The 26,938-nt window shown below is 44.1% G+C and overlaps 1 protein-coding gene across 6 annotated transcripts in view; it reads left to right on the top strand.

Moving 5' to 3' along the window:
- The window catches only part of CAMK2G (calcium/calmodulin dependent protein kinase II gamma), a 139,721-nt gene that overhangs the window by 97,571 nt on the left and 15,212 nt on the right, over positions 1 to 26,938 (top strand). For 4 of the 6 annotated variants that reach the window (XM_031052328.2, XM_034065070.1, XM_034065068.1 and 1 more), the window contains exons 11-14: positions 157 to 240; positions 883 to 925; positions 9,955 to 9,995; positions 25,610 to 25,678. In XM_031052328.2, the coding sequence (XP_030908188.1) occupies positions 157 to 240; positions 883 to 925; positions 9,955 to 9,995; positions 25,610 to 25,678 (237 nt within the window). The remainder of the gene's footprint in view (positions 1 to 156; positions 241 to 882; positions 926 to 9,954; positions 9,996 to 25,609; positions 25,679 to 26,938) is intronic. The other 2 variants (XM_034065069.1, XM_034065067.1) reach the window with 1 other exon arrangement.

Raw genomic sequence — 26,938 nt, 5'->3', positions numbered from 1 at the left:
TCCCCCATTGACAAGCTTGTTCATTTGATTTTGTTGCAATGATGGGAGGCTTAGCCATGTCAGCTTGCATGTCATGGTTGTGTACAAGTGATGCAAACTCCCATGGCTGATTTGGTTAGGGTATGTTCTTGATCTTTTGCTTTTCCTGTTTTTCAGCAACGATCCACTGTTGCTTCAATGATGCACAGGCAGGAGACTGTGGAATGCTTGAGAAAGTTCAATGCTAGAAGGAAGCTAAAGGTAAGTATATGTTAGTTTGCCTTAAGTTTGGTTTTAGTCCTCTGAACTTGAGGTTAGTATCTTCCTAGCAACAGTATTTTTCTTTTTATGATTAGTTCACTAACATTAGTGAAGTATCTTATGTGGTCCTCCAGTACAGGGTACTAAAGCAGTTAGAGGAGTTGGGCAGTTTCTTTCTCCAAAGCTGTAAGTTTCCAATGCCTCTTCTGCTATATAATCACCCCTTCTACTTTATGCAGGAGGGTTGAAATAGAGCAACTATTTCTTAAATCCTGGACCTTTTAGTTCTGATCACTCTCTGCCTCTCAGTAAGAGTGTATCAGTTGCCTGTAGCTGGGGCAAAGTCTGTGGCTTGTGCATTAAGCAGCTATCTGCTGTGTGGAAGCTGGGAAACAGCTGTGTGTCTAAGCATAACTCTTAATGCTATTTAGCTTTCCAAGGCTATCCCTAGCTGCCTCTCTAGAAAGACAGGACTTCGAGTGGTTCTGTCAGGTCCAACAGCCACATGTGGGAATCCTGGATACACTAGTGCTTTCCAGGGTAGCACTGGAATACCTGACACACTGTGTTCTCCATGGCCAGCCCAGCCCCTCTCTGAAGTGAGTGACACCATCTGTTATCCCTGCTTTCTCCTTCCCACAGGGTGCAATCCTCACGACAATGCTTGTGTCTCGGAATTTTTCAGGTAAGTTGTTCCTGTTTCTATCCCTTCCTTGGTTTTGTTTTGTGTGAGTGAATCGGGTGATGTTATAGCCATTTTGGGGTTGAGTAGGAAGGGAGGAAACATGCTTACAATTCATCATGGTATAATGGTGGTCACTTTGCCTTGGCTGGTGACCATTGTGAAATAAGAAGTAATTTGTTTGGGGAGGAGCACATGGTGCTCTAGTCAGGTACAAAATAGAAGTCAGCTGCCACAAACCTTTCCTGGTACTTTGTTATCAGATTATTTTGGGGTAATACTAGCTGATATTTGTTAGCTTTCCCCTCTGAAGCCAGGAGTCAAGAACTTGTATTAGGTAAGCAGTGATTCCTTTAGACTGAGATAAGGGCACAGGGCAAGTAATAATATTCTTGAGAATGCAGACAGAAGCTATTTGGGTATTGTATTACTTTGACTCATCAAAAATGGGTCTGAAGTACCGAGCTATTAGAATTTTCCTTCTTGGAGTCTCAGAAGTGGTTTTCATCCTTTTAAGCTTAATAACTGGTAGTCTGGCTCCCACCCAACTGCATTACGTAGTGCACTTACTGAAAATGCAGATCTCAACATGCAAATCAGTACTTTCTGGAAGATGATTGTGTTGGCTCAGCACATCTAGGTGATACAGTTATCTGTGTTCATTTCCATTTGCGTGGAAAAACTCTGTTTGCAAGTGGTTTTGGTTTATGGGGTTGTTTGCTTTCTTTGCCCTCTTTGTAATTTTTTCCCCTTTTAAAAAGGGCAATAATTGAATGCAGGAGTCAGATTTTTATTGTACCTGACTACAGCTACATTTAAGTGAAAGACTGCTGTATGGATTATAAGTGATGATGAATGAAATGGAAGTGTATTCATTTCATCTGGCCATTTACTAATGGTGAATACCAATACTTACATTCTGGGTGATGTTAAAATAAACTTCTAATTGGAATGAAAACCTCTGTGAAATGATCATCCCAGCATTCCAAGAGTGCATTTATACATTCATTCTTTTATGATATCAAGGCAACATCCTTAAAGGGGCAGAATAATTTTCTTCATTCACCTGTCCCAGAATTTTGCTATTACAGGACTTAAAAACTATATCTTGTTTTCTGAGAATGATTCTGAAGTAACTGAGGAGATATGGCACAACAACAGGGCTTCTGCTGGACTGTGTAAAGCGCTACATTGTCTTGGGCTTGTGTGAACCATTTTTGATCCGTCCACACAACAGGTTTTTATTTCACTTAATTGATGATTCTGAAATACTCAGGCTTTTTATTGTTTTAAAACAGCAGTTTTAGATTCCTTTTTAGTCTGCAAATGTTGTCACTTCTAATGAAGCTGCAGAAGTGCTTGGATAAGAAAATCTCCTGTGGCCCAGATTTTGAGTACATGAAATGCCTGAGAGAAGGGTTCTCCTTAATGGTGTGTGACCTATACATCCACTTATTCCCTGAGCTAGTATCAACGAGGAAAAGGCTTGCTCTGCTTATTCCTCTCTGTCTCAAGGGCTGAAGCTGCTGGATCTGCTTCAGTTAGCAGCTGAAGAAAAGGAAATCCTAGGTGGCCCATAGAGAGTGCAGGTTTCTCAATGTCACCAATTTCTGTCTTGAATGTAAGCCATGAGGTAATGAGATACCAGGTAATGATATGCTCCAAAAAAACTGTCCAGAAAGAAATACTGTGAATTTAACTGCAAAGTATTTACAGCCTCTGTGGATAGCAGCCATTTCTAATATTCTGCTGTGCTTTGAAAGCAGGGAGATCAGGTTCTCTTGTTTTCTTTGCAGGACTGTGTGGAAGATGAGCTTGACTTCTTTCTACTGCTACTATTTTTTTACTTAGATTTTCTTAATTGTTGCAGCTCAAATACATAAATCTGTTGGAATTGAAGATTAAGTGCACGTTAACTGAAAGTAAAAAGTTAGAAAGTCCACGTGGGAACTCTGGGTACAGTTCACACTTTCCCTATAGTCACAAGTCATCTAACTGCTCTAGAAAAGTTCTGAAACAGTAGCTTGTTTCTTTCCCTGAAGACCTCAAGGGGATTTTATTTTCTCTAATTGGGTGACACAGGTTTGTGGGCCTCTAAAAGCCCCATTCCCAGCAGACAGGGAACTAGATGTATGAAGACAGAAGCTTATTCCTGTCTGGGGAGAAGATATTCTAAAAGCTTCTACACAGTTGTTTTGAAGTAAGAGGAAACGAAGGCTCATGTGATCCTGGTATCAATTAATTAGGCGCAATAGTACTATCTGCAGGAAATATGAGAAGAAGACTTTAATCCTCTTGTCATTACTGTCTCCTCTGTCACACATTTTGTAATGTGGAGTTCCTTCATTTGACAGTGTGGTTTTAGCTTGTGACAAATGGTATGCCTAAGGCGTCTGTAGCAGTGCTTCTTCTCTTATTTGTCCCATGAAAAAATCTCCCTTTTTATGAAGCAAAAAAAAATCTGTTCTTCTGCAGTAATATGTTGCTTGCTTAGGTGCCTTTTTGCCTCAGGTCAGCTCCTAGAGATAAAGGGACATGATCTGTCTCCCTTCCCCAGTTGTGGTATATTTAGCAATTAAATAATGTCTGTTTGTGGTTCCTTATAAAAGATTTCATCTCAGGTCAGCTGTAAACTATTTGTTAAAACCAGATACAGTCTCACTCCTTCCACTGTAAGTCAGGAAATTGAGACATGTTTATAATAAGGGTTTGTAGCTTCTGCCCACATTCTGGTACAAGTGAGAATATTGCAATCTAAACTTCACTGTGGGATCTTTAACAGTCACACCAAGGTGTGCAGGGGATGATTTGGATGCTCACTTGTGGTTTGTGATGTTCAGATGATCCAAGGAAACAGTGATCTGAGCTGCATTCACTTACTGAATACAGAAGTACAGTCTGGTACAATCAATTGATTAGATCATATGCAAGAAACTCCTAAATCACCTTCTGAGAAGTAAACCTGAATTTATTACTAGAAGAAAGTTGGCAAGGTTTTCAGTGATTCCTAATAGCTGCAGTATTTAAGAGTGCCTGATCTCATTTATTCCGATAAAACTCGGAATGCAGGCATGCTATAAACTGAATGAAAGGATGAACAAAAATGGTTGTCATATTAGAAACAACCATCTTCACGATGTGCTGAGAAGTGACTTTTCTCCCTAAGTTTATTTTTTGTGCAAGACTTGCATATGAGCTACATGAAATTCTTAAGCACCATTTTCCTAACCTGATTGCAACTGATCATTTGGTGAGGAGTCATTCAACAAGCTTTCACACTATGAAATTCCATTCTCTCATGTGTTTCAGCACAAGGCCTGTGTTACCCTATGTTCCAAAAAGATCCTAGAGCAGACATTGCAAGTAATTAAGCCTTATGCCTGAATCTCTATCTGTAACTGATGCTGACCTTTTTTCTTGGGAATTGTCACTGAATGCTCAAGTCAGTTTTGTGAGGGAGCTATTATGGCAGCTTATGGCAATAGCTAGAATTCATTATGTTTGTCTCTATATCCTTACTAACTCTTTGATACGCAGTTTTGGGTTTTTAACTGGATAGGTGAGGTTGAGAGAGGCTGGAAGCAGATCTAGGAAGCAGAGTGCTTTCTCAGTAATGAAGGGCTTGATATGCCTGTGCGTATTTGGTGTAACCTGTACAGAGATGTTTTTTAGCTGACTAAAGAGCAAGAAAAAGGAAATAATACAAATACTGAAGCGGTACTGAAATATTTTGTTGTCCTGTTACACCTGCCTTCTCGAAGTGATTGTGAATCTGATTTTTTGCTGGTTTGTATGTGTATATATATATATTTATGCTCAGGTTGGAATTTGGTTCCTTTCCTTTAACCAAAGTAAAGTTGAAATTGTGTGAGTAATATATTTGAAGTTTCTGTCCATTCAGGACCAGATATTTGTGTCATTTGGCTTATGTCAACACCAGTCTCCTGGTGTGAATTCAAAGGATGAAAATCTGGAGGAAAACATTTATCAAGCTGTTTCCAGAGAGCTTTGAATAAATGAGATCACTGGGAACCACGTTTCCCAAGCAGAAGATGAGGTCACATTTAATAAAAATCGGGTTTAAGTGATTTCTGTATCTACCAAGTTGCTTAAGAAACGTTAAGGGGTTTCAGCAAATGATGGTCAACTGCTGCAGTGTAGACCTGCTGAAGTAATGCACTTCAGTAACTAAACTGCTATTTTACATCTTCCCAGAATCACATGAATTTCATTGCTGCATTTAAATGTTTATCACGATGACTTGTGACTCATATTTATCACCAAAAATGTATTTAAATTTTCATAGTAATTCCATTTACTTTTATCTTCCTCTCCCTAAAGTTCAGAAGAACTCTGTGAATGCCTTTTGTGGTGTTTGCCCTTCACACCTTCATTTCTTGGTTTGTCAGGAAATTTAGGTTTTGTAACTCTGCAGAAGTGGTGCTCTCATATTTTTATCAACTCTTGAATTTGGGGCAGACAGTGGCATTCAGGCTCAAAAGTCTAGGACGGGCATTCAGACTGTTTCAACCCTTTAAGGTTCTGTTCTTGTTTGTGTGTGTACATGTCTCATATGGACACCTGGCAGAGGTGAAAAAAGCAGCAGGACATCACCTGGCTCCCACACAGTTTCTCCATTATTCACTAGTGGGAGAACTGGGAGGTGTGTGGCTCATGCCAAGAGGACACCACTGGGTTGTGTACTTCAGGCTTTGGGTTTAATGAATGTTTCCTCTTCTAATATTTCTCTGAAACCAGTGGGGCATGTCTGCGAGATGGTGTGCATCTTCAAGAGCTGTCTCAACTATCTTGAACTACCTTCAAGAACTAGCTCAATTTTTTCCCAAAGCATTGGACATATGTGCACAGTGCTGGGCAGTGGCTGTGCCTTACGAGGTGAATTGGATAAGAAAAAGCATCTGCTATAAGAGATCCTGTGGGTCCAAATCACATAAAGGCTTGTACTGCCTAATGGGCTGGGGTTTTTACCTGCCTCTCCACCTGGTTCTACTCTTCTTTCTCTGCTTGTTTTAAAAAGAGTCTTTAGAAGTGACTGACTACTTTTCATAGCATCATAGGATGGTTTGGGTTGGAAGGGATCTTGAAGATCCAGGGACACCTTCCACTAGAGCAGGTTACTTAAAGCCCCATCCAATCTGCCCTTGAACGCTGCCAGGGATGGGTCAGCTACAGGTTCTCTGGGCAATCTTTGCCAATGCCTGTAGCAGTTCTTAGAAGAGAATCACTCTAGTCATACTGAGGAATAGAAGCCCTCACAGAAGGCTTTTCATTGAGGGGAAAAACGTTAAATGTTGCTGCTTATCTATTGCTCAGGTACATTTCTGGAACAGTGGTGTCATTTAGGTGGCAGAGGGAGTTAGTAGCAGAGCAGGATTAACAAAAAATTTAAAATCAACTTTTCAGCAAGAGTCCACGTTGTAAATTCTGCCATGTTAACCCATGCAAATGGGTTGTACTTGTATTCATCTCTCAGTACATATTCCTGTGCACTTACTATTGCAGTAAGTTCCCATAACAAGTCACTGGGGAATCTAAGAGAAAGGGGGCTGCTGTGACAAACCAAAGTGAGGATAGAGAATACAGGAGAACAGCTATTCCACTCTGTTCTGTGAAATCACTCTGCTGTGTTTAAATGGCTGCTGCTAGGATGACTTGTGCCTAAATAGCCATCTGGCAGAGTTGTTAACCACCAGTCTTTGCTCTGTCTTGTCCTTTAGAAATAGATGTTTGTGTTACACTGCAGTCATGGGCATTGTTTGTAATGGTAAGCCTCTCTGTGGCTATATATTGACTGTTGGCTGTTTTGTGGTGAGCCCCAGAAGTGACATTGATTTGAGAATTAGTTAATCTGACTTTCTTTGAACTGAGAACGAGGATGACAAGCTGCAACTCTGTGTCCTTGGGAGTTCTGTTGTTATGGTATGATTTTCACTTTTAATAATCAGGTCTCAGCAAAGTCTTAGAATTCTTTGTGGTGTAAATCTTGTGTTTAGAAGCTGGAACTCGGCTTGTCTGCTGTCCTAGCATCGTAAGTCAGTCAAGCTTAATAAAAGCATACTCAATGTTATCCCTGCATCCCAAAAAATACTCTTTGGAAGCTTAACTGAGATGAGAAATGTAACTCAGATTTGACAGCTGCAGACAGGGCGAACCCAGCACAGGCTACCCTCTCTCGAAGAGGAGGAGTGGAGCTGGCAGGGGGAAGGCACTTTCCATGGCTGTGTTTGGAATGGATATTTCAGTCCCTCTTGCAAATTCTCTCCTCCACTATCCCCCTTTGGTCTGGCACATCCAGAGTTTCTAGTGTTTACTGCTGATAAATTCAGTATTAGGGATTTGTGTTTCTGCCAGGAGCATGGTCCAGAATGCAGGATGTTTCCTATGGTGGCCAAAACTGACAAACGTGGGAGGATGGAGGGACATGTGGGGTGTGTACAGGGGAGGACTTTTTTTGCCTTTCTCTTCTGGATTAAATGGATGGTGTCTTGTTAAAGCAGGAACAGAGCTGTGCTTTTAAGTTACCAGCTTAGCAGCATGTGCCTTTCTATTGCTTCTTTATGAAGGAGCTCTTAACTCCACTGGGAAGAGGGAATTTAATCCTTTTAAATTGTAGAGGAACTGCCAAGGATGGTGAAAATAAATACTAGCATCTCATGCCTGGAAAACTGCAGAACATGGGTACAAGACCACTTCCTGAACAGTTAAGAATCTGCCTCCATGTGTCCTTGGATTTCTTCCCTTCCCTTCTTTGCTTAGCTGCATATTGGGTGGTGCTGTCTGTCTTCTGAAGTGACTGGTGTTACAGGAAGCCTTGCTGCAGAAATTCCAATTGCATCTTCTTTGATTTGTCTTATAACATATACACATGTCTTCCTTTTGTTTGAGGTGTCTGCATTCGACTTTGCATGTGAATGCATTTCATGCACTCTCCAATTGCCCTTACAAACCACAGTATGATGTATGAGCTAAATACAACCAGCACATAGTTCCCTTCTGCAGTGCTGGGATGCTGGCAGGCCTGGGGGAAAAGATTGTGTGCAGTGCAGAGGTACAAACAGAGGTAGTGCTGGGCCATGCAGGGGGACTCGCAGCTGAATTTAACTTCATAGAACGTAATTTTAGCTGTCTTCTGTCCACAAAGACAAATGTCAGTTTCTGGGGAAACTGCAGAAAGTGTGAAAAGTGTTGCTTCCCAGTTTGTGTCTGGGTCATTCTCAGAACATATGGTGGTGCTGTTTCTTTCTCTGATTCCCCCATCCCCCTCCAAGGATGTCCCATTTGTGACACTTGTGAAGTTGCAGAATCCTTTACTCCTTCTGAAGTGTTTAAGGCCATAACAGTTTCTTGTTTTCTACAGTTGTTGTGTGAGATGCCTTGATATGTGTGTGGTATAAATGCTGGACCCCTTTTGACTCCATAATCACCTTGTTTTTCTCACTTGCATGTGAAATCAAGCTGGTATTCTTCATGCCTTGAAGGTGAAAAGAGCTTACTTGTTAGATTCAGTCTTTCAATGCTTTCATATGTGTACACACAGCAAAGAAACTGTTGCAGGGCAAATGAGTTGCTCAGATCATTTTGTCTGCCTACCTTCCCATTGGAGCATTGTGTTTTGATAGGTAACACTCAGACACCCTCTGCATGAGATTTTTCCAGTGTTCTTGGATGGTTTCTGAGAGCAGGAATGAAGACAAAATCCTGGTCTAACTTGCTACTTTCATTAGGGAATAGAATTAGGAAGACCAATTCAGAGATTGTAATAAACTTGTATGGGTGTCACTTCTTTATTGTGAGGACACAATGTCACCATTTGCACCAGCTCAGGTAATACTGTCCACTTAATCCATATCTGTGGAGTCATGTGGTAGGGAATGGAGGAAGGAAAATGCTTTTGACACACAACTTGAGTAGTTGCTTGTATATTGCAAGACCATTTTTTCCTGATATTGCTGCTTCTAGAGAGAGACTAAGCACTTCATGCTGACCAACTCATGCATGTCTTTGGGAGTTGGAGCATTTAAACAGTCATTATGACCACTGTCTGAGGATTTGCCTTTTCTCAAGGCCTTATCTTTGCTGGAACCAAAATCCAGGTCAAGTACCTGGATCCAGCAGCTACTTAGGAGAGGCATATCAGTGTGTTGGTCCAGTAGGTCCCTAGAATGCTGTTTACAGAAGTTGAAACAACTGAAGATACTCTTCATGAGTAGGCAAGCTATGTTTTATGTCTGTTGAGGTTGTAGATGGGGTCTTACTGTTGACAGTTGTGGTCAACATACCACTTACCTGTAATAGATGGAGCAGGTCCTTTGTCAGTCATAAGTGTGCCTTCTGACTGGCATTTATTGCGGGCTCCCTGTCTGTACTTATCATGCTCTCACTTTCATTGCTAGTGCCAGTTGTTTAAGTTGAGCAGCACAGAGCATCTGTATCTTCCAGTGGAGAATTCAGCCTAGTTCCTGTCTCTTTTCTCATTTTCTGGGTTTTTTTAACTGTTATCAGATTCTGCCTTTTGCACTTTTCCAGGCTCTTCCTTTCAGCTATCCGGATGTTCCCCGAGAGTAACTGTGAACAGCAGTAATTAGGAGGCCTCTGCATTATCAGTGCCCCCTTTATTTGCAAAGTCTGTTATGTGAATGGCTGAACTTGAGGGTAAAGCCTTTAGATCTGGCAGACTGCTTTAGCTTTCCCCCTGTAAATACTGGCGCTTCTGGTCACAGTGTGTGAGTGGAGGATTGAAATAGAGGAGCCATAAAGGCTCATTTCAGTCTTGGTGGTCTGAGATGATGAAAGTGAGAACACTTTTGCCTAAATAGGTGAATGATAGATAGGATGGGTGACTCTGCTGTCAGGATGGGTTTGATGGGTGACTCAGCCTGTTCTCTAGATCTCTTGCTGTTAGACAGGAATTAGCAGTATGGTTGTCCTGAAGTCTTGTGCAGTTTTGAGGGAGCTGGGGAGGAGAACATTCTTGAAAACAAAATCTGACCTACTTCTGCTTCTCCCTACAGCTGCCAAAAGCCTGCTGAACAAGAAATCAGATGGAGTAAAGGTAAGTTCTTGCTTTCCCATTTCACTATCTCTCCCACCATCTGAACAGATGGCAGCTGCTTTCTCAAGTTCCCATCCCCTCCCAGGGTGAAACCACAGCCCTGTCTTGTGGCTGCAGTTGCTATGTTCAGTGTATCCTTATGAAGTGTGGGGTGGGATCTTAATGTTCCTTACATGCACCTTATACATCACACAACTCATTAAGTGCACTATCATACCAGCAAGTTTTCTTTTTGCCCTTTCTCTGAAGTATGGAGAACTGGTCAGTGCTGTGGATTAGAAACACCAAGACTTGTTCAAGTGTAACACATGCCTCTAGCTAGTCTGGTTTGTTCAGTGCAGAATGCTTCTGGATATCAAAACTGCACAGAGCAATTGTCATTAACTGATGATACCCAGCAGACCCCATGGAAATGTCTTTGTCATCCCCCTTGGACAGATGCTGGTTTGAGCTGGGAAGAGGCATGGGGAAGATGCTCATGTTTGGACAGAATGGAAACTAAGCCTTGTATTGTTCAGTCCACATCCTTGAGGGCCAGGCAATCTCCTGTTTCCCCACTTCCATTTTACTCTTTGTGTGTGTGATCATGCCTAAGTTCTGGAGGTCAAATAGGTCGTTCCCAAGGCTGTATGTTGTTCCAGGCAGTAGCCCTTTACCATCTGGTACTGGAGTTGAGACAGTGTTGGGCTAGAGCACTGTCTTCCCCTAACTGTTCCAAAGGATAATTGTCCTCCACACAGCAAACTAGGGTTTGGTTTATTTGCTTGCATTTCCATTTGAAGTCCAAACCTTTCTCCACAGCTGTTAGGTGAAATAGTTCATCTTCTGGTTTTGTGCTGTGCAAATCTTCATTATCCCATGACTACAGGGTTGATATGCACACTGCAGGACCAACAGGCTTGTTCTCTCCTGCTCTCTTAGCCCTTTCCCATTTTAATAAGGCTGTGTTTCTAGAGAGCTCACAATACAAGCAGGCTTCTGGAAAAGAGGTGTTTTCAAAGGAGTTATGTTTATTTTGGGGACTGTTCTAGTAAAACTTGTGTTCTTGCAGTTCTACTGTGTTCTGCCCTAATGACACCCGAGTCTTTGGGTTGTTTTGACCAAAATGCTACATGGAATTGCTGTTCTTGCCTTAGGATGCTTACTTTTGAAATGTGCCTGCAAGAGTGAGCTTTTGTGTCCTTGCACATGCCCGCCTCTTATACAGACACACATTGAACACATGCACACTAAAACAGCAAGTGCATTTGAGTTGTCACATCTATTGATATGGAAAACATCACAGTAAAATCTCCTGGAATAAGAATGGATGATCCCCAATGCTGTGAACTCAGAACCAGCATCTACATGCTTCAAAATCCCCACATGGCAGGGGAGAAGCAACTAGAAAACTAGCAGATAACACATCCACATAGTTTTTGTCAGCTGTCTAGAAAAAAAATGCCTTTCTTCTCAGGATTCTTGATTTCAAACAGGCTCTCAGGAAGCCTTCCCAGCTTGGGTCACAGTAATTCCAGAAACAGACACATGAGTTACAAGGAGACCTGTATGTTAGAGACTTCCAGCTCCACAGAAAGCTTGTGCAGTGTTTGATTCATTGAGAACACAGTGTCTTCCTCTGTGAAAAGGGTAAAGCTGGATTTGCTTTTCTAGCTGGTTTGAAGTAGTCTTCAACCCTTCACAGTGTATGTTGTTCCTGATACATATAATTGAATACTTGTGATAAAGTGGAAGGAAGATTAGAGCATAGCATTCTCTGTACGTGGTGAATGGGGCTGTCCTCTGGGAACCTCTTCTCTACATCTGCATGACACTGGAGACTCCCAGTCAAGAGTCAGCATGCACCTGCCTTGCTCTGCTTTATGAACGTGAGTGGTCTCCATGAGGGGCACTCCATGCTTTTAACCTGGGGCCCTCAGAAGAGTTGTTTAAGCATCCCATTTACCCCAGATGGCCTCTATCTTCAGGTGTAGCCTTTGAGTCCTCATTGCGGCCACTAACGGTCCTCTGCCGAGGTGAGCGGCTCCAGAGAGGAGCCCTCAACCCCGGAGCGAGGGGAACCCCACATGCGCAGGAGCCCCAGTTCTGAGCAGTGAGAGCCCCCGAGGGAGCCCCGAGCCCCGGCCAGGCCTTGCCCAGGAGCCGCAGCTCCCCTGAGGCGAGCAGGGACTCACAATGGAGGTGGTGGGAACGTGAGTGAGCAGGGCTGGCAAAGCGCATGGCACCGCAGTTGGTGAGGCCGTTGCTGCCGGCAGTGGGGGCTCTGGCTGCCCCCGTGAGAGGGGAATGAGGGGGGAGGCTGCAGCACAGAGCTCGGGGGCAGGAAGCGGGTGCGCTGGTCTCTTGAGGTGAGGGTGTGCAATGGGCAGGGCTGTGCTCGGTTCGTGCTGGTGGAGGTCCTACTGCAGCAGGGGCTGAGCTGCAGAACACTGTCAGTAGCTGAAAGATGTCAGGGAAGCTGAGGGGGAGCGGGACTGCCTGCTCCAGGCCCAGACTGTGCAGGGCCCACAAGCACCCACCATAGGGCAGAAGAGGAGGGTGTTAATGCAGGAGGTTGGGAGCTAGTAACAAAAACAAACAAAAACCCCCAAAACCCCCCCAAAAACAACAACAAAGGAGGAAGATTACCATTAAAAACAGGGGATTTCCTCCAATTTCCAATGTCCACACCCAGAACCACTTAGCAGTTGTGCAGAGGGCTAAGGAGGAAATGCCTCAACCAGCTGATGCACCAGTAAAGAGGATCAGTGCTGGTGCCTCCAGGGAACATTGGCAGGTCGTAGTAGTAGCACCTGCAATAAATGCTTGGAGTGATGCAGAGCTGTTTCAGCCACTCCAGCCAATGAGCTGGCTTCATTTGGAGCTCGGCTCAGATGCCTCTATACAAACACCAGTAGTATGGAGAATAAACAAGAGGAATTAGAGAGGTGTGCACGGCTACAGGGATATCATATCCTTAGCATCACAGAAACATGGTGGGATGGCTCCTGTGACTGGGGTGTTGGAATGGAAGGTTATAGGCTCTTTAGGAAAGACGGCCAGGCAGACAAGGAGGGGGAGTAGCCATTTATGTCAGTCACAGGCTGGAGAGTATGGAACTCTGTCTGGGGACAGGTCATCAATTAACAGAGTTTGTGGGTCAGGGACAAAGGAAGAACAGTGATGGGGGATATTACTCTGGGGGTCTGTTACAGAGCTCCTGATCAGGAGGACTCTGTGAATGAAACTCTATAGACAGAAACAGCCTCACACTCGCAGGCCCTTGTTCTCATGGGGAACTTCAACCACCCTGACGTCTGTTGGAGGGATGGTACGGCCCAGCACAAGCAATCCAGGAGGTTCCTCAGTTGTGTGGAAGACAACTTCCTCCTGCAAGTAATAGAGGAGCCGACAAGGAGAGGTGCCATGCTTGACCTCGTGCTCACCAACAGGGAAGGGCTCATTGGAAATGTGATGCTCCAGGGCAGCCTTGGATGCAGTGATCATGAGATGTTCGAATTTGAGGTCCTCAGGACAGTGAGAAGAGCATGCAGCAAGCTCAATGTCCTGGACTTCGAGAGCAGACTTTGGCCTCTTCAGGAACCTGCTTAGCAAGGTTCCATGGGATATAGCCCTAGAGGGCAAGGGGGCCCAAGACTCTTGGTTAACATTCAAGGATCACCTGCTACAAGCTCAGGAGTGTTGCATCCCAACTAGAAGGGAGTGCAGCAGGAGGGCCAGGAGACCTCCTTGAATGGATAGGGAGCAGCTGAGAAAAATTCACAGGAAAAAAGAGGCTTATAAAAGGCGGAAGCAAGGACAGGTGGCCTGGGAAGAATACAGGGATGTTGTCGGGGAAGCTAGGGATCAGGTTAGGAAAGCTAAGGCCCAGTTAGAATGAAATCTGGTAAGGGATGTGAAAGATAACAGGAAGGGATTCTATAGGTATGTAGCAAACAAAGATAAACTAGAGATAATGTGGTCCCTCTCTGGAAGCTATCAGGAGAACTGGCTACCCTGGATTTGGAGAAGGCTGAGATTCTCAATGACTTCTTTGCCTCAATCTTCACTGGCAAGTACTCTGACCACGCTGTAAATGGAAGGCAGATGCAGGGACTGTGGGAATGAAGACCTTAGGTCCACTGTAGGAGAGGATCAGGTTTGAGATCATCTTAAGAACCTGAATGTGCACAAGTCTATGGGACCTGATGGAATCCATCCGTGGGTCCTGAAGGAGCTGGCGAATGAAGTTGCAAAGACACTGGCCATCATATTTGAAAAATCATGGCAGTCAGGTGAAGTTCCCAATGACTGGAAAAAGGGAAATATAACCCCCATTTTCAAGAAAGAGAAAACGGATGACCTGAGGAATTACAGACCAGTCAGTCTCACCTCTGTGCCTGGCAAAATCTGGAAGCAGATTCTCTTGGAAGGCATGCTAGGGCACATGAAAAACAACAAGGTGCTTGGTGACAGCCAGCATGGCCTCACTAAAGGCAGATCTGTCTGAGCAATTTGGTGGCCTTTTATGATGGTGCCTCAGAACTGAGGGATAGGGGCAAAGCAGTTGACGTCATCTACCTGGACTTGTGCAAAGCGTTCGACACTGTCCCACATGACATCCTTGTCTCTAAATTGGAGAGACATCAATTTGATAGGTGGAGCACTCAGTGGATAAAGAACTGTCTGGATGGTCGCACGCAAAGAGTTGTGATCAATGGCTCAATGTCCAGCTGGAGACCAGTAACGAGTGGTGTCCCTCAGGTATCGGTGTTGGGACCGGTCTTGTATCTTTGTCAGCGACATGGACGATGGGATTGAGTGCACTCTCAGTTTGCTGACAATGCTAAATTATGTAGTTTGGTTGATACACTGGAGGGAAGGAATGTCATCCAGAGGGACCTGGACATGCTTGAGAGGTGGGCCAATGCCAACTGCATAAAGTTCAATTAAGCCAAGTGCCCAAGGAAGTTGTGAATGCTCCATCCCTGGCAGTGTTCAAGGCCAGGTTGGACAAAGTCTTGGATGACACATTTTAGTGTGAGGTGTCCCTGCCAATGGCAGGGGATTTGGAACTAGATGATCTTAAGGCCCTTTCCAACCCTGTTCTATGATTCTATGATTTCTATAAGCTTTAAAACTTAGAACTAAAAATTTCTTCTTTAAGTTGGTGATTTGAGTAACTCTTACTCAGTAATGCAGATTTGTAAAAGTACAGGTTGCTGCCCCTCAGTGTTAAGTGTGGACCAGATAGAGAGTAGGTAGTGGTCTATGTATTTGTAATACATCCTTAGCACCTCCGCTGTATGATTTCTGTGGCTATATGCTTATCTCCTGCCTTGCATCTACTGTCTACCAGTATGATGCTGCCTCCCATTAGTCATCCTGTGGAAGTGTAGGCTTTTACCACTTGCATTTGCTTCTCAGTGCAGTACTGGCACACTTGGCCACTGTGCAGCAATCTCTGTGCTGGTCACTGTCTGATAAGTGGCCTCACTAGCCTGCTCTTCATGCATTACTCCTTATGCAAGGAACTTGTAATTTTAGCCCCACTGATTTTCTCACCGTAGATGGTTCTGACAAACATCTTGTGCCAGTGACTGGTTAAGAGCATCTGGTTTTGCATTACTTATAGCAAAGTATGATTTTCTGCCCACTGCAGTAATGCAGAGCATGGGTGCCATGGGTTGAACACAAAACATATTTTCAGTGATATCCTTTTCACTACCATGTCCCATATAAATAATTTCACACCAGATGTAGGTTTAGAACAAGTATTGCATGCTGTATTGTTAACTGTGGTCTGCTGCTGACCACATGCTATGTGGTTAGGCTGTTTCTCATGCTCCCTCCAGATATGGAGACTCCTGGTTTGTTTTTGCTATAACTTTCCCGATCTTTTGGCTGGTGTTCAGAGCTGTGTGTGCTAGAACCCTGCATTATTTGACAAATACAGTAGGAATTTCTATTACATAGTATTAGGCAAGTTTGAGTGAGGCATGCATGCATTTCATTTGCATCAGACCATTTTGGAAGTAGGGTGATGGGAGCTTAAGTCAGGAGGGAAGAACATGAAGGAAACATTTTTTATTCCAATATAGGTATGCCAACAGTGGGGTTATTTTGATAAATTTCCATGTACATGACCCTCTTCTCTAGCAAATTCTTTTCCAAAATCTATTTGAAGCATTCCTAGTTTTCAGTTTGCACTGCTGCTTCTATTGCAAGTACTAATTCTGCTAATTGGTAGATATTTCATCAGCTTGGCACTTGAGAACTTTTCCATTATCTTAAATAATGAATGATTTAAACTGCCTTAGAATCTTAAATTGGCCCTGCTCACCAAACCTTTGGTAGTGCTGCACTTACTTTCTTCAGTCAGAATTTGGATCCAAGCTGGTGGAGAACCAACAGGGAAGGCCCAGGTTTTATCCTCAAGGAACATGCTTTTCTGCTTTCAAATCCAGAAAGTGAGGCTAGAAGGTACTGGGTGATGAATTGCAGGGCCATGTAACATACCACGTATCTTGTTACCAGCACTGTAGGTCCCAGGTATTTCCTTCAAGATTCTAAACTTATGAGCAACATTGTGCAGCTACCACTTTAAAATTCACTTCTGATAGTTTCATGTCAAATCTACCTGCTTTCTTTTTCCCCTTTCTGCCTGTAATCTGGGTTTGCCGTCCACTGCAGGGTGAGGGAGGGCTTAAGGAATGAGCCATGGCAGGCACCTATATGAAGATGAACACTTTATGCTGAATGTCCTTCCTCTGACCTTATCAGGGTCTGAGCTCCCTGTAGTTAGCATTACAGACCTACTGTTATTTGTTTTGTCTCTGGGCAGCACTTCCAACAGTGGTGTTCCCTTTTGTTCCCCAAGGGAACTTAATTTCCTACTGGTGGTGAGGATGCATGTGTTCCCAGTTCTAGCAAGGTCTGTCACATCCATCTTTACAATCAGAATTTGTTAACGCACAAAGTGCTATTTTTAGTGAAGTATGTAATTGCAAGTATTTTGAAATCAGCTCTTCCCTAAGCTCTTTGTCAGGTTCTCCTTTTTTGTTTCTTTTCCTGTGAGCACCTTAATTTGTGATTGGGGGATACAAAATTATATCAATAATGTTCTTCAGGCCCACTGTAACACTCTATGTACATAGCAATTTGTGGAGAATGCTATGGGATGCAGGAGATTTTAACAGCATTCACTTGCAATGTTATCTGTTGATTTTCTACCTTGTCTCTTTGCTGCATGCACATTATTTTCTTTCCCAGTAAAAGCTGCATAGCATAGCTGAAAGGAGAGCTCATCTGGAATAGTAAAAATCCAGATTTTTTGTGTGACAAGGCTATGTTGTAAAACCTGCCTTTCATTTTATGTAATTGCAAAGAGGCACCAAACACCATTTGTTCTGCTGCTTGTAAGGAATATTGTGGTAAGTGTACATTTTATGCCTGGTGGGTATCAGCTTTCATTGCCCTTTGCCCAGTAACGAGTATGTGGGGAAGGCAGGATGCTGAGAAAGCACCTTGTGAAAGTGTGCCTTAGAGAAGGCACAGTAGCAAGGTGAACCAACCTAGAAAATCTGCAAGGGTCTGGAAATCTGCAAAGGGTCAAGTAACATCCATGCAGTGACCAACAGGAGTTATTGCTCCTATTTCTGTATCTGAACTTGTTATAATCTTAAAGCCATGCTGTTTCAATATTGCTATGGTAAAGCTAAATGAGGAGAACCGAAGTTCACCTGAACAGCACAGTTTTGTGCTGAACTGTTCTATGCAAGTTGCTTGGGGGGTGCTTCAGAGGGATTCAGAGCAGCCCTGCAGAGAAGGACTTGGGGGTGTTGATTGATGAAAAAATGAACATGAGCCAGCAGTGTGTGCTCACAGCCCAGAAAGCCAACCGTATCCTGGGCTGCATCAAAAGAAATGTGACCAACAGGTCAGAGGAGGAGATCGTGCCCCTCTGCTCTCATGAGACCTCACCTGGAGTATTGTGTGCAGTTCTGGTGTCCTCAACATAAAAAGGACATGGAACTGTTGGAACAAGTCCAGAGGAGGCCACGAGGATGATCAGGGGACTGGAGCACCTCCCGTATGAAGACAGACTGAGAAAGTTGGGGCTGTTCAGCCTGGAGAAGAGAAGGCTGCGTGGAGACCTCGTAGCAGCCTTCCAGTATCTGAAGAGGGCCTACAGGGATGCTGTGGAGGGACTATTCATTAGAGACTGTAGTGATAGGACAAGGGGTAATGGGTTAAAACTTAAACAGGGGAGGTTTAGATTGGATCTAAGGAGGAAGTTCTTTCCTATAAGGGTGGTGAGATACTGGAATGGGTTGCCCAGAGAGATTGTGAATGCTCCATCCCTGGCAGTGTTCAAGGCCAGCTGGACAGAACCTTGGGTGATATGATTTAGTGTGAGGTGTCTTTGCCCATGGCAGGGGGGGTTGGAGCTATATGATCTTAATGTCCTTTCCAACTTTAACTGTTCTATGATTCAGATCTCTTTAAGTGCTGACCTCCTATAACACATTCTACCCACCTTTGATGCATTCATGTTTTTCACTACATTGTTGTAATGCCTGGAAACTCTACCTGAGATGGAGGGTCCAGTGTACTTAGCACTGTAGTGATGCCTAAGCAGAAAATCCCTACTTCTTAGCTTACAATTTAAATAGACAAGCTGACAGAGGGCAGGAGAGAAGATGAACTGATAAAGATGAAATGATTTGCTCAGCATCACACAAAAGGGCAAAAGCAGAAGCAGAAATAGGACCTCAAATCTGCTAGTTCAGGCTGCCTCTCACTGATCTGTTCTGAGTTCAACATTTTTGGGTTGTTTTTTTTTCCTTAAGTACTGATATGGCTGTATTCTCTATAGGAATATGAGCTGTAGCAAGCTTAATATTTTAACATTACTATACTGTCAGTGTCAAACCTGGGGAAGATAGATACACAAAAAGCTGTCGTAAAAAGATAGCCATATTACATGCCCAGAACCATGAATGGGACCTTGCTTGGGATCACTCACAGCATCTTCTACTGTGTATTGTATTTTCTATAGGTGCTCGGAATGATTTACAGTGGCCATTTCTAGTATTGCTGCTGTGCTGGAGGGACAGGAATTCTTCAGGTTGTCTTCTGTCACCTGCCAACTTCTGTTTATTGTTACCTGAAGCAAGAGACTTCCTTAAGTTTCATTGTAGAGTCTGCTTCTCTTTTGAGATGAACACCTAATTTCACACAAGTACAGGAACAGAACTTAAACCTAGGGATGAATATTTGTTAGAGAGGAAAATGCTTTAGGAGAATGTTCTGTCACTCATATATAAGGAAATCCTTGAAGTGATCAGTTGAGATACTTTACCATAGACTGTCTGCCCTTAACATTTTTTTCTGCATTCCCTGGGATGTCTCTGCGTTGCCTAGAAAATATAGCTTTGTTATGGAAGGGAAAGAGAACCTCTGTTTATCTTACTTTGGGAAGTTTCAGTTGCAAGAACAACAAAGACTTTTGCTCACTCAGCTAGTTAGTCCCTTTTAGAAGGTGACATAGATAGCTTTGATGCGGATGTCACAGAGGGGACTGGGAGACTGATCTGATTTTGTAATTTACTGATGCATGTTTTGCCTTTAGTCACAAGTTCTGATGCTTTAGCATTTACTGCCTATGCCTCATGTTGGCATTATCCAACCTGTCTCAAGTTGTAATATGATTTTCATGCTCTGGTCTTAACACAGACCTTGCTCCCCCCCTTTTTCATACTGCCTAGCTAGCTTTTCTTCCCCCTGTTGTTATAGTAGGTAGTAGTAATCTGCTTTCTGTGATTTCTGCAATGCATGTGCCATGTTAATACACAAATGCTGTTTTAAATTTAGATTATACTCTGATTAAATTCTGATTGGCAGAGGGTACCGTTTCCTCCTTTGTCAGTGTTACTTGTGCCTCTAATATAGGAGGGTGTTTGCTTTCTGTATGGCTTGGTTGACTCTCCTTTCATATTGAAACTTTTGCTTGTCTCAATGTTTTCTGCCCTTTCTCTTGTTTCTGTAACTCATTGGAAATCTATATGAACTTCAAATGAAGCTGTCCTTAGTGATAAGTTTCCCTGCAATATCTGTATAGCTTCTGTTTGTCTGCTGCAACTTACAGAATACGTTAAAAGTTGTATTCATGCAGTGGTAGCACATCCTAGTTTAGCTCTAGCTTGAGGAAGAGCCTATGGAAAAGCTAAATTGTCCTAAAAGAAGATGGGATGAATCACAGGTTTGTAAACCAGGTAATGGCAATACCTGTGTTGTGCCTTCATGAAGCGGAAGATTTGTCAGCCAGATGCTGAACAGATCAGTGTTTGGAGCGTGTCTGTACTGGAATTAAAGATCAGCTGAGGCAGAAGCTTTGCTAGTATAAGTCATTTTGTGCAGTGGCTCCATGATTTTGGACTGTATGATGTGATGAGGTGTGTGGTTCTGGTTATCAGGTGAATGTGGAAGTTTCTGCTTTCAAAGACATGCCACTTTGTATGTGTGCTTGAGCTCTGATGTGAGGTTAGTACAGATGAAGGCAATATTCAAGATGAAAGCTGCAAAGACTTACCAAGTGTATGAAACAGGGAGGTACAACTCTATGGCCTGTACTGAGTTCAAGGGCTGCTCCAGAGGTGGGCCGTGGTAGTGTGCAGGAGTCCAGAGCTGCATAACTGAGTCTGTGCCACTGTGGGTTTTGGATGGAATGTGCTGTCCTACACTACTCTCTGAGCTACAATAAGCATAATAAGCAGCAGAGAAATAGCCTAGATGGTACCAAAGGGAGAGTGTTGTAGGAAAAGGTATGCCGAGACAGCAGAGGCAGGGGTTGGTATTGTAATGCTGAAAGACCTGCCAGGCTCGGCTTGGGTAGGATGACACTGAGTGTAGTGAAAAAGTGTAGAAATGCCTTGTTTACTGGAGAGTGCAGTTTGGTGTGAAGGTGTCTTTGAGCATGACTGAAGATACTTTTGCACAAGAGTAGAGTCCAGTAAGGTAGTGTTTGAGCACTCCTTTCTGTTTATTCTCCCAGTATCTGTAAGAAAAAGGTGTTTGAGCTGTCGAGTGTTTCTTTGTCTTTCTTGCCTTTCCTCTATGTCTGAGCATGGGTGCACCTTCCCTCTGATCAGCCCCAGTTTCTGTGTGAGGGAGCCTTTCTTCTCTCTGTACCATGTTCAGAAGTTCCCTCTTCTTTCTTTAGCCCTTAGGGATGCCCTTCCCATTGTGCCCTCCTCGCTACCCTCTGGTTGTAGTTGCAAACACACCTCTGCTTCTTACAAATGTGAAAAAATGTTTTCTTCTGCCTACCTCTTCAGTGTGTCTGGGGAAGCTGCAGTTTTCTGAGTTGGGAGAGCACATAAAGGCACCCCCTTGCATCCCACAAGGATGCATATATATTCCTCTCTCTCCTTATAACAGTGTGTGGGGCTCCTGTGTTCTGACCTCGATGTTTGAGTGGATGGGGGCTTCAACCCTGCCCTCACCTTGGTGTGTAGTCATGTTTTTTAATGGTGACTCTTTCTGTACCTTCTCACGTGTCTCTGCATTTCTGCTATTGCTTATACCTGCCCCAAGGGGAGCAATACTGGCAGGGGGGCCTTGCTGGCGCACTAATATGTGAATAGTTTCTGTGCTTTTCTTCTCATCTCCTCTCTTCCCTTCTCTTTCCCTCTCTCAATGGTGTGTCCAGAAAAGGAAGTCGAGCTCCAGTGTGCATTTGATGGTGAGCACCTCCCGTAAGCTGCCTGCGATTCGTGCGTCCGCCATTCTCATGCCATGCACGCTCGGCTTGTGCTCATCACCCTACATAGCATGTCTGTGCAGGGGGGTGGTGGCAGGGGGGATCATTGTGCACTGAAAGGTCCATGTCCTCACCTAAAGGGCCCTGTGATTGTCTGGCCCCTGGCCAGTCAGGCAGTTCCCATTTTGTGCAGAAAATCAACTGCTGGCAATGCGGTCTGACCTTGCCTGCTCCGAGTGTGAAGCAAGAAGGAGCAGTGGTTCTCCTAGGCTCAGCAGAACAGGCATGTGTCTTGCCTGGACGTGGGGCTTTGCCATTCTGTTACAGAGGTGCCAAAAAGAGGAGCTTTGCCTGGTGTTGGTGCTGTCATCCTTGATGGGAGCCCTGCAGTATAGAACAAACTGGGAGTTGCTCCAAATGTGGCAGAGACCGATGGGGCTCCACTGTTGAGATGAAATGTGTGGGCACAGCAACGCCGGGCAGCTCAGAGCTGCCGGTCACTTCTTTTTTTAGCATACTTACTGAAAAGGTTTGTCAGAGCCTTTATAGTCCAAAACTTCCCTTTGTCCTGATCTCGTTTATGTATCCCAGCATGACCAAATACCCAGTAACTGCCTCCCCTGTCTTGTTCATTTCCTTTTTTCATCCATATAGCTGTTTGATATCCATAGAATTTGTCAGAAAAGCAGTCAAACCCACTCTTAAGAGAGCAAAGAGAAAATTGGCCGGTGCCATATTGTAAGGAATCATACCCAGCCCGTTAGATGATGCCTTTGTCTCTTGACACTGAGATATGAACAGTAACTAAAGTACAAAAATTATTTACTGCATTATCTCCTTTACACAGAAAAAGAACAGAAACTATTTCTCCTGTATTGCAGGTAGAACAGGAATATTACATTACTGAGAAAGCAGAATTTGTTTCTACATTACTATCTGGAAGATATTTCTTCCCCCTTCAAGGACAGCTTAAAACTATGTAAACACACACACACGCACAAAGTAATCCCAAAGTACTGCCTGAAAATCTGATGTGTGGCACTGTCTTTTTGCCAGCCCTGCTTTTATGAAACTGCAGGGCAGGAGTTCTTTGTGCCTTTCTTGTCCTTTTCTGCCCACTGCCAGCAGTACTTTCATTCCTTCTCCATGGTTTTTAAAGCAGCTGGGATACGTAAACCACAAAAGTGTCAGCCTCATAAAACATGGAAGCAGTGAAGGTGGCTAAATAACCAGAGTTAGCCCATGTGTTGGTACTTATTTGTTTTCAGTTGGCTAGAAATGTGTGTCCCTAGCGATATGATCACTGGTCTGTTTTTTCTCTTGCACCCTCTGTGTTCTTTGTGCCTGTCTGTCTGTCTCTTGTCTAGCTCAGGAAGTGCTGCCAATTGCTGTGCCAAAACTAATCATGTTAACACAGATTTTAAGAAGGGCCTGGCACCTTTTTAGGTGAATTGGCCTCTTGTAACTTGGGCTGTACTGCTGTGAATTACCATGGCTCATAGCCTACCCAGCAGCTGTGATCTTAGCTGGCAGTAGGAGTGGAAGGTGGTGGGATAAGAGTTGGCTGTGCCATGTAGGGCTCTGGGAAGAGTAGGACAGTTGTGCCCAGGGAAGGGCAGTTGGTTGTGTTAGGCCACAAGACACGAGTGTGTGTGGAAAGCTAAGTATGTCAGACACCTCCATCTGACAAAGAGCTGTGAAAAATGGTTAGGTGAAGTCTTCTGCCTCTTACTTCCTTGGGACTCTGTCTGGGAGTGAAATGCCATGTGTTTCTGGACTAGCAAACATGATACTTGGTCTTCTTCAGCCCACTGGCTGGGGAAGAGTGTGATGGATGAACTAGGTGTTCAGTGCAGCCCGGAGGGTAGGCTTTGTGCATGGGTGTGCACTTTGTAAGGTGGTGTTTCACACCTAACAAGCTGCTGTCAACTTTTTTCGGAACAGTATCTTCCTGGATGTTTGTTGGGTTCTCGTTTTATTTATCTAATTTATTATTATTATTATTATTATTTTGGTCCCATTTGGCCTCAGTAATAAAGCCTTCCAAAAAATTGGAAATATTTTTGTACAGCTTCTTTCATGCTAACTTTATTGTCTCATCTCGGGGGACTAATAAACTGTGCTTTTCTCACTGGAAGAGTTTTGGAAAATAGATCTCTGCACTAGGATCACTGTTCCTGAAGAAGTATGGGAACCTCAGTGCTGTATAGAAGGGCGGACTCAGGCATTGCCAGAATTTTGGTTGTGTTTATGCCACAAAATAGCTTGAGATTAATTTTTTCATGTTGATCAGCTCCTCTTTGGCTTCTACAGTTGCCTGTCATCTCTTCTGTCATCAGGCTGGAAATACATGCAGGAAGCAAAACCCTTTGAAGGCCGAAGTCTTAGGACAATGTGGGGATGTATGAAAAGAGGCATTTAACAGTAATCTGTGAAGTGTTTCTCCTTTCTTAGCATTGGGGATCAGTGTGTCATATGCTCTTTGGTTTTTTTTCTGTGGACTTTTAACAAATTCGTTCCTGCCTTTCTCATCTACTTCCTCACCCTTCTACCTGTCCCATCTTCCTCTTCTGTTTCTCTCCCTCTCCAAAAGGGATAGCTAAGCCAAGGTGTGCTGCTTTTGTAGAAAAACTGAAGTATTAGTAGATGAAGTCTTAACCTCATAGCATCTGTCTCTGGTTGATACAACTAAACCTTTGATAGCTGTTCTCCAGCTCAGCATTTGACTTCTGCATTCTTTGTGGTGGTTACTGGGCAATGAGGGCATGATGTTTTCCAGCATGAGTTTGCACTCCCAAAGAACAGCTACAGTGAGGTCACACTGCTGTGAGCACCCATCTAGTACCCCTGATCTCTAAACCAAGGAGTTTGAATCAGGCTCCTGCACTGCTGATTTTGACATTGTTGATGGTGTCTGGTAGCAAGAGAGCTATATGCCTGGTGCGGGGATTATATTCCTGGTAGCTGGGCCTTATTCTCCAACAACTGACCGGTTTTGGGGCTAGGAACTATATAGTAGTGGACACAGGTTTGGCTTCCTACAAACACAGACTTTGCTCATTACTGACATACATGACTCAAATGGGATGTTTCTTTGCAGCAAGCCTGTGACTGTCTCATTGTGTTATGTGGATGCAGGAAATGGAGATATTACTCTTCTGCCACAGCTACAAGAGGGGGAAGATGAAAAACTGCTGGGCACGATCTAGAGGACTTGCTACTTGGGGAAATGCATGGCCTTTTCCTTGTGTCCCATCACTTTCCATATGCTGGTCCTGAAGTCTCGTTGTTCAGGTCACAGCGGGAATACAACACACCATACCTCACCTTTTCTCTACGTTTTCTAGGGCTGACCACTCTTTTTATGGCATTAGTAGATTCCCTGGGACCCTCAGCATCATCATATACTTAGGACCGTCCTTGGACACTTTGGGACTCCTCAGACATGGCTCCCATCTGTCCCCTGTTTGAGACTGCACCATGATTATTGTGTGTCTCACTTCTCTAGTCTCTTTCTCTCAGGACTACTGCCATCTGTCATTCTTTACCACATACTTTTGTTGGTGCTCACTACAGGATTCTCCCCATCCCTTTGGGCTGCTGTCTTTTCCCCTTTCCGTTTTCCTTCTGTATAGTTCTAGCAGTCCATGCACATTTTGATTTTAGTACATCCCTTCAATAGCTGTTGCCTCTGAGGGAAGGATGATGTCCAGCAACTTGGGCAGCACTCCTCCTTCCTCCCTCTTCTTGGTGATGGAGCCTGTGGGGAGGGGAGGGTCAGAGGAGGTGGTTGGGGTTGAAGGAATACTGTCATTTTCTTGCTGCCTCTGCTGCCCAGCAGAGAAACTAAAACCATGTTTTTCTGTCTCAGCCACAGAGCAACAACAAAACCAGTATAGTAAGCACTGCAAAAGAAACACCCCCAGTGCAGACGTCCATGGTATCTTCCCCAACTGCTATTTTTTTCCTGTTTGGTTTAATTTTGATTCTGTCCTCTCCCCTTCTGCCCTTCCCCCTAATCCCAAGTGCTGCTTGTGCTGCTCTGTTTCAGCTTGTGTTTTGGCTTTGTTCTGTGTCCCTGTGCTGCTGTGGGGCCTGATCACAGCCTCACAGGCTTTGGGGTGGGGCTGCTGAGCAGAGCTGTTGTTGGATGTGGGGATCGCAGCTTGCCTGGACTTCCCCGTGTGCCATCCCTGTATAGTTCTGTGCGTCCGTTCAACTGTTCCTGCTGGCTTTGGGGAGGCTGGTTTGGAAGAAGAGAGTGGCAAGATCCATCCACTCTCTTAGCACTCAGGAAATGGAGGATGGACTCCAGGACACCACAGAAGAAAGGGCAGGCAAAGCGATTTCAGAGGAATCCTTTGGTGGCCCATTGGCATGCTCAGTTGTGTGATTGATCCCCTGCAGCTTGCTGACCTGCTGGGCTAGCATTTTCTGTTTGGGCTGTTGCACAGCAGACTTCATAGGGTGCCTTGTACCTAATATGTTTAATGGCACAGCTTGCTGTGGGCTGCCTCAGTGCTTGGTAGATCAGGCAGCAGTGCAGTGGGTGAGTGTACATCACTGCACCATCACACAGTCCCTGGTGCCCTCCCTAAGCCACCCTGCAAGAGTGACAGTAGTGAGGGGAGATCCTGAAGTCTTGTCCCTGTAATGAAGGGATGAGTGCAGAAGACAGTTAGCCCCCCATAGGCCTAGTTACTTCTCTTTGTTGTGTGCTCTGGAGGGTTTGATTGGCATTTTTGGAGAGTGGGTTTTGGTGTCTTTATTGTTTGTTGTAGGATGAAGGATTCTTGGGACACTTCATAGTTTTCTGCTTTCCCTTCATTGGCTTTGTCCACAATGGGTTTGATGCTGAGGGAGCCTTTCTAACCTATTAACTGTTGTTGTTATTATTGAAATTGTATCTCATTTTAGATCCTTGTAGAAAAATTAACTTTTTTCACAGCCCAGTTCCCTTAGCAGCTTCTCTCTGTGAGGTATTGAGGTGGTCTGGCTTATCCTGCTTTTATTATGGAAATTATGAATGTCCCTTTTTTAGTAAAAAATACCCAGCAAACTTTCCAAAAAAACCTAGGAGACAAAGGCCCCAGCCCCATGTTATCCTTTCATCCCCTTCTCTCTCTTCTGAAGCACTTTTTCAGGGAAGCCGCTGGTAAGGGGTCACTACTTAAGGGATGGGTGCAGCGGATGCAGACTG

Source organism: Melopsittacus undulatus, chromosome 8, assembly GCF_012275295.1.
Source record: "Melopsittacus undulatus isolate bMelUnd1 chromosome 8, bMelUnd1.mat.Z, whole genome shotgun sequence".
Lineage (NCBI taxonomy): Eukaryota > Metazoa > Chordata > Aves > Psittaciformes > Psittaculidae > Melopsittacus > Melopsittacus undulatus.
Note: the sequence above shows the minus strand (reverse complement) of the source record. Positions and strands in the feature narration are given on the sequence as shown.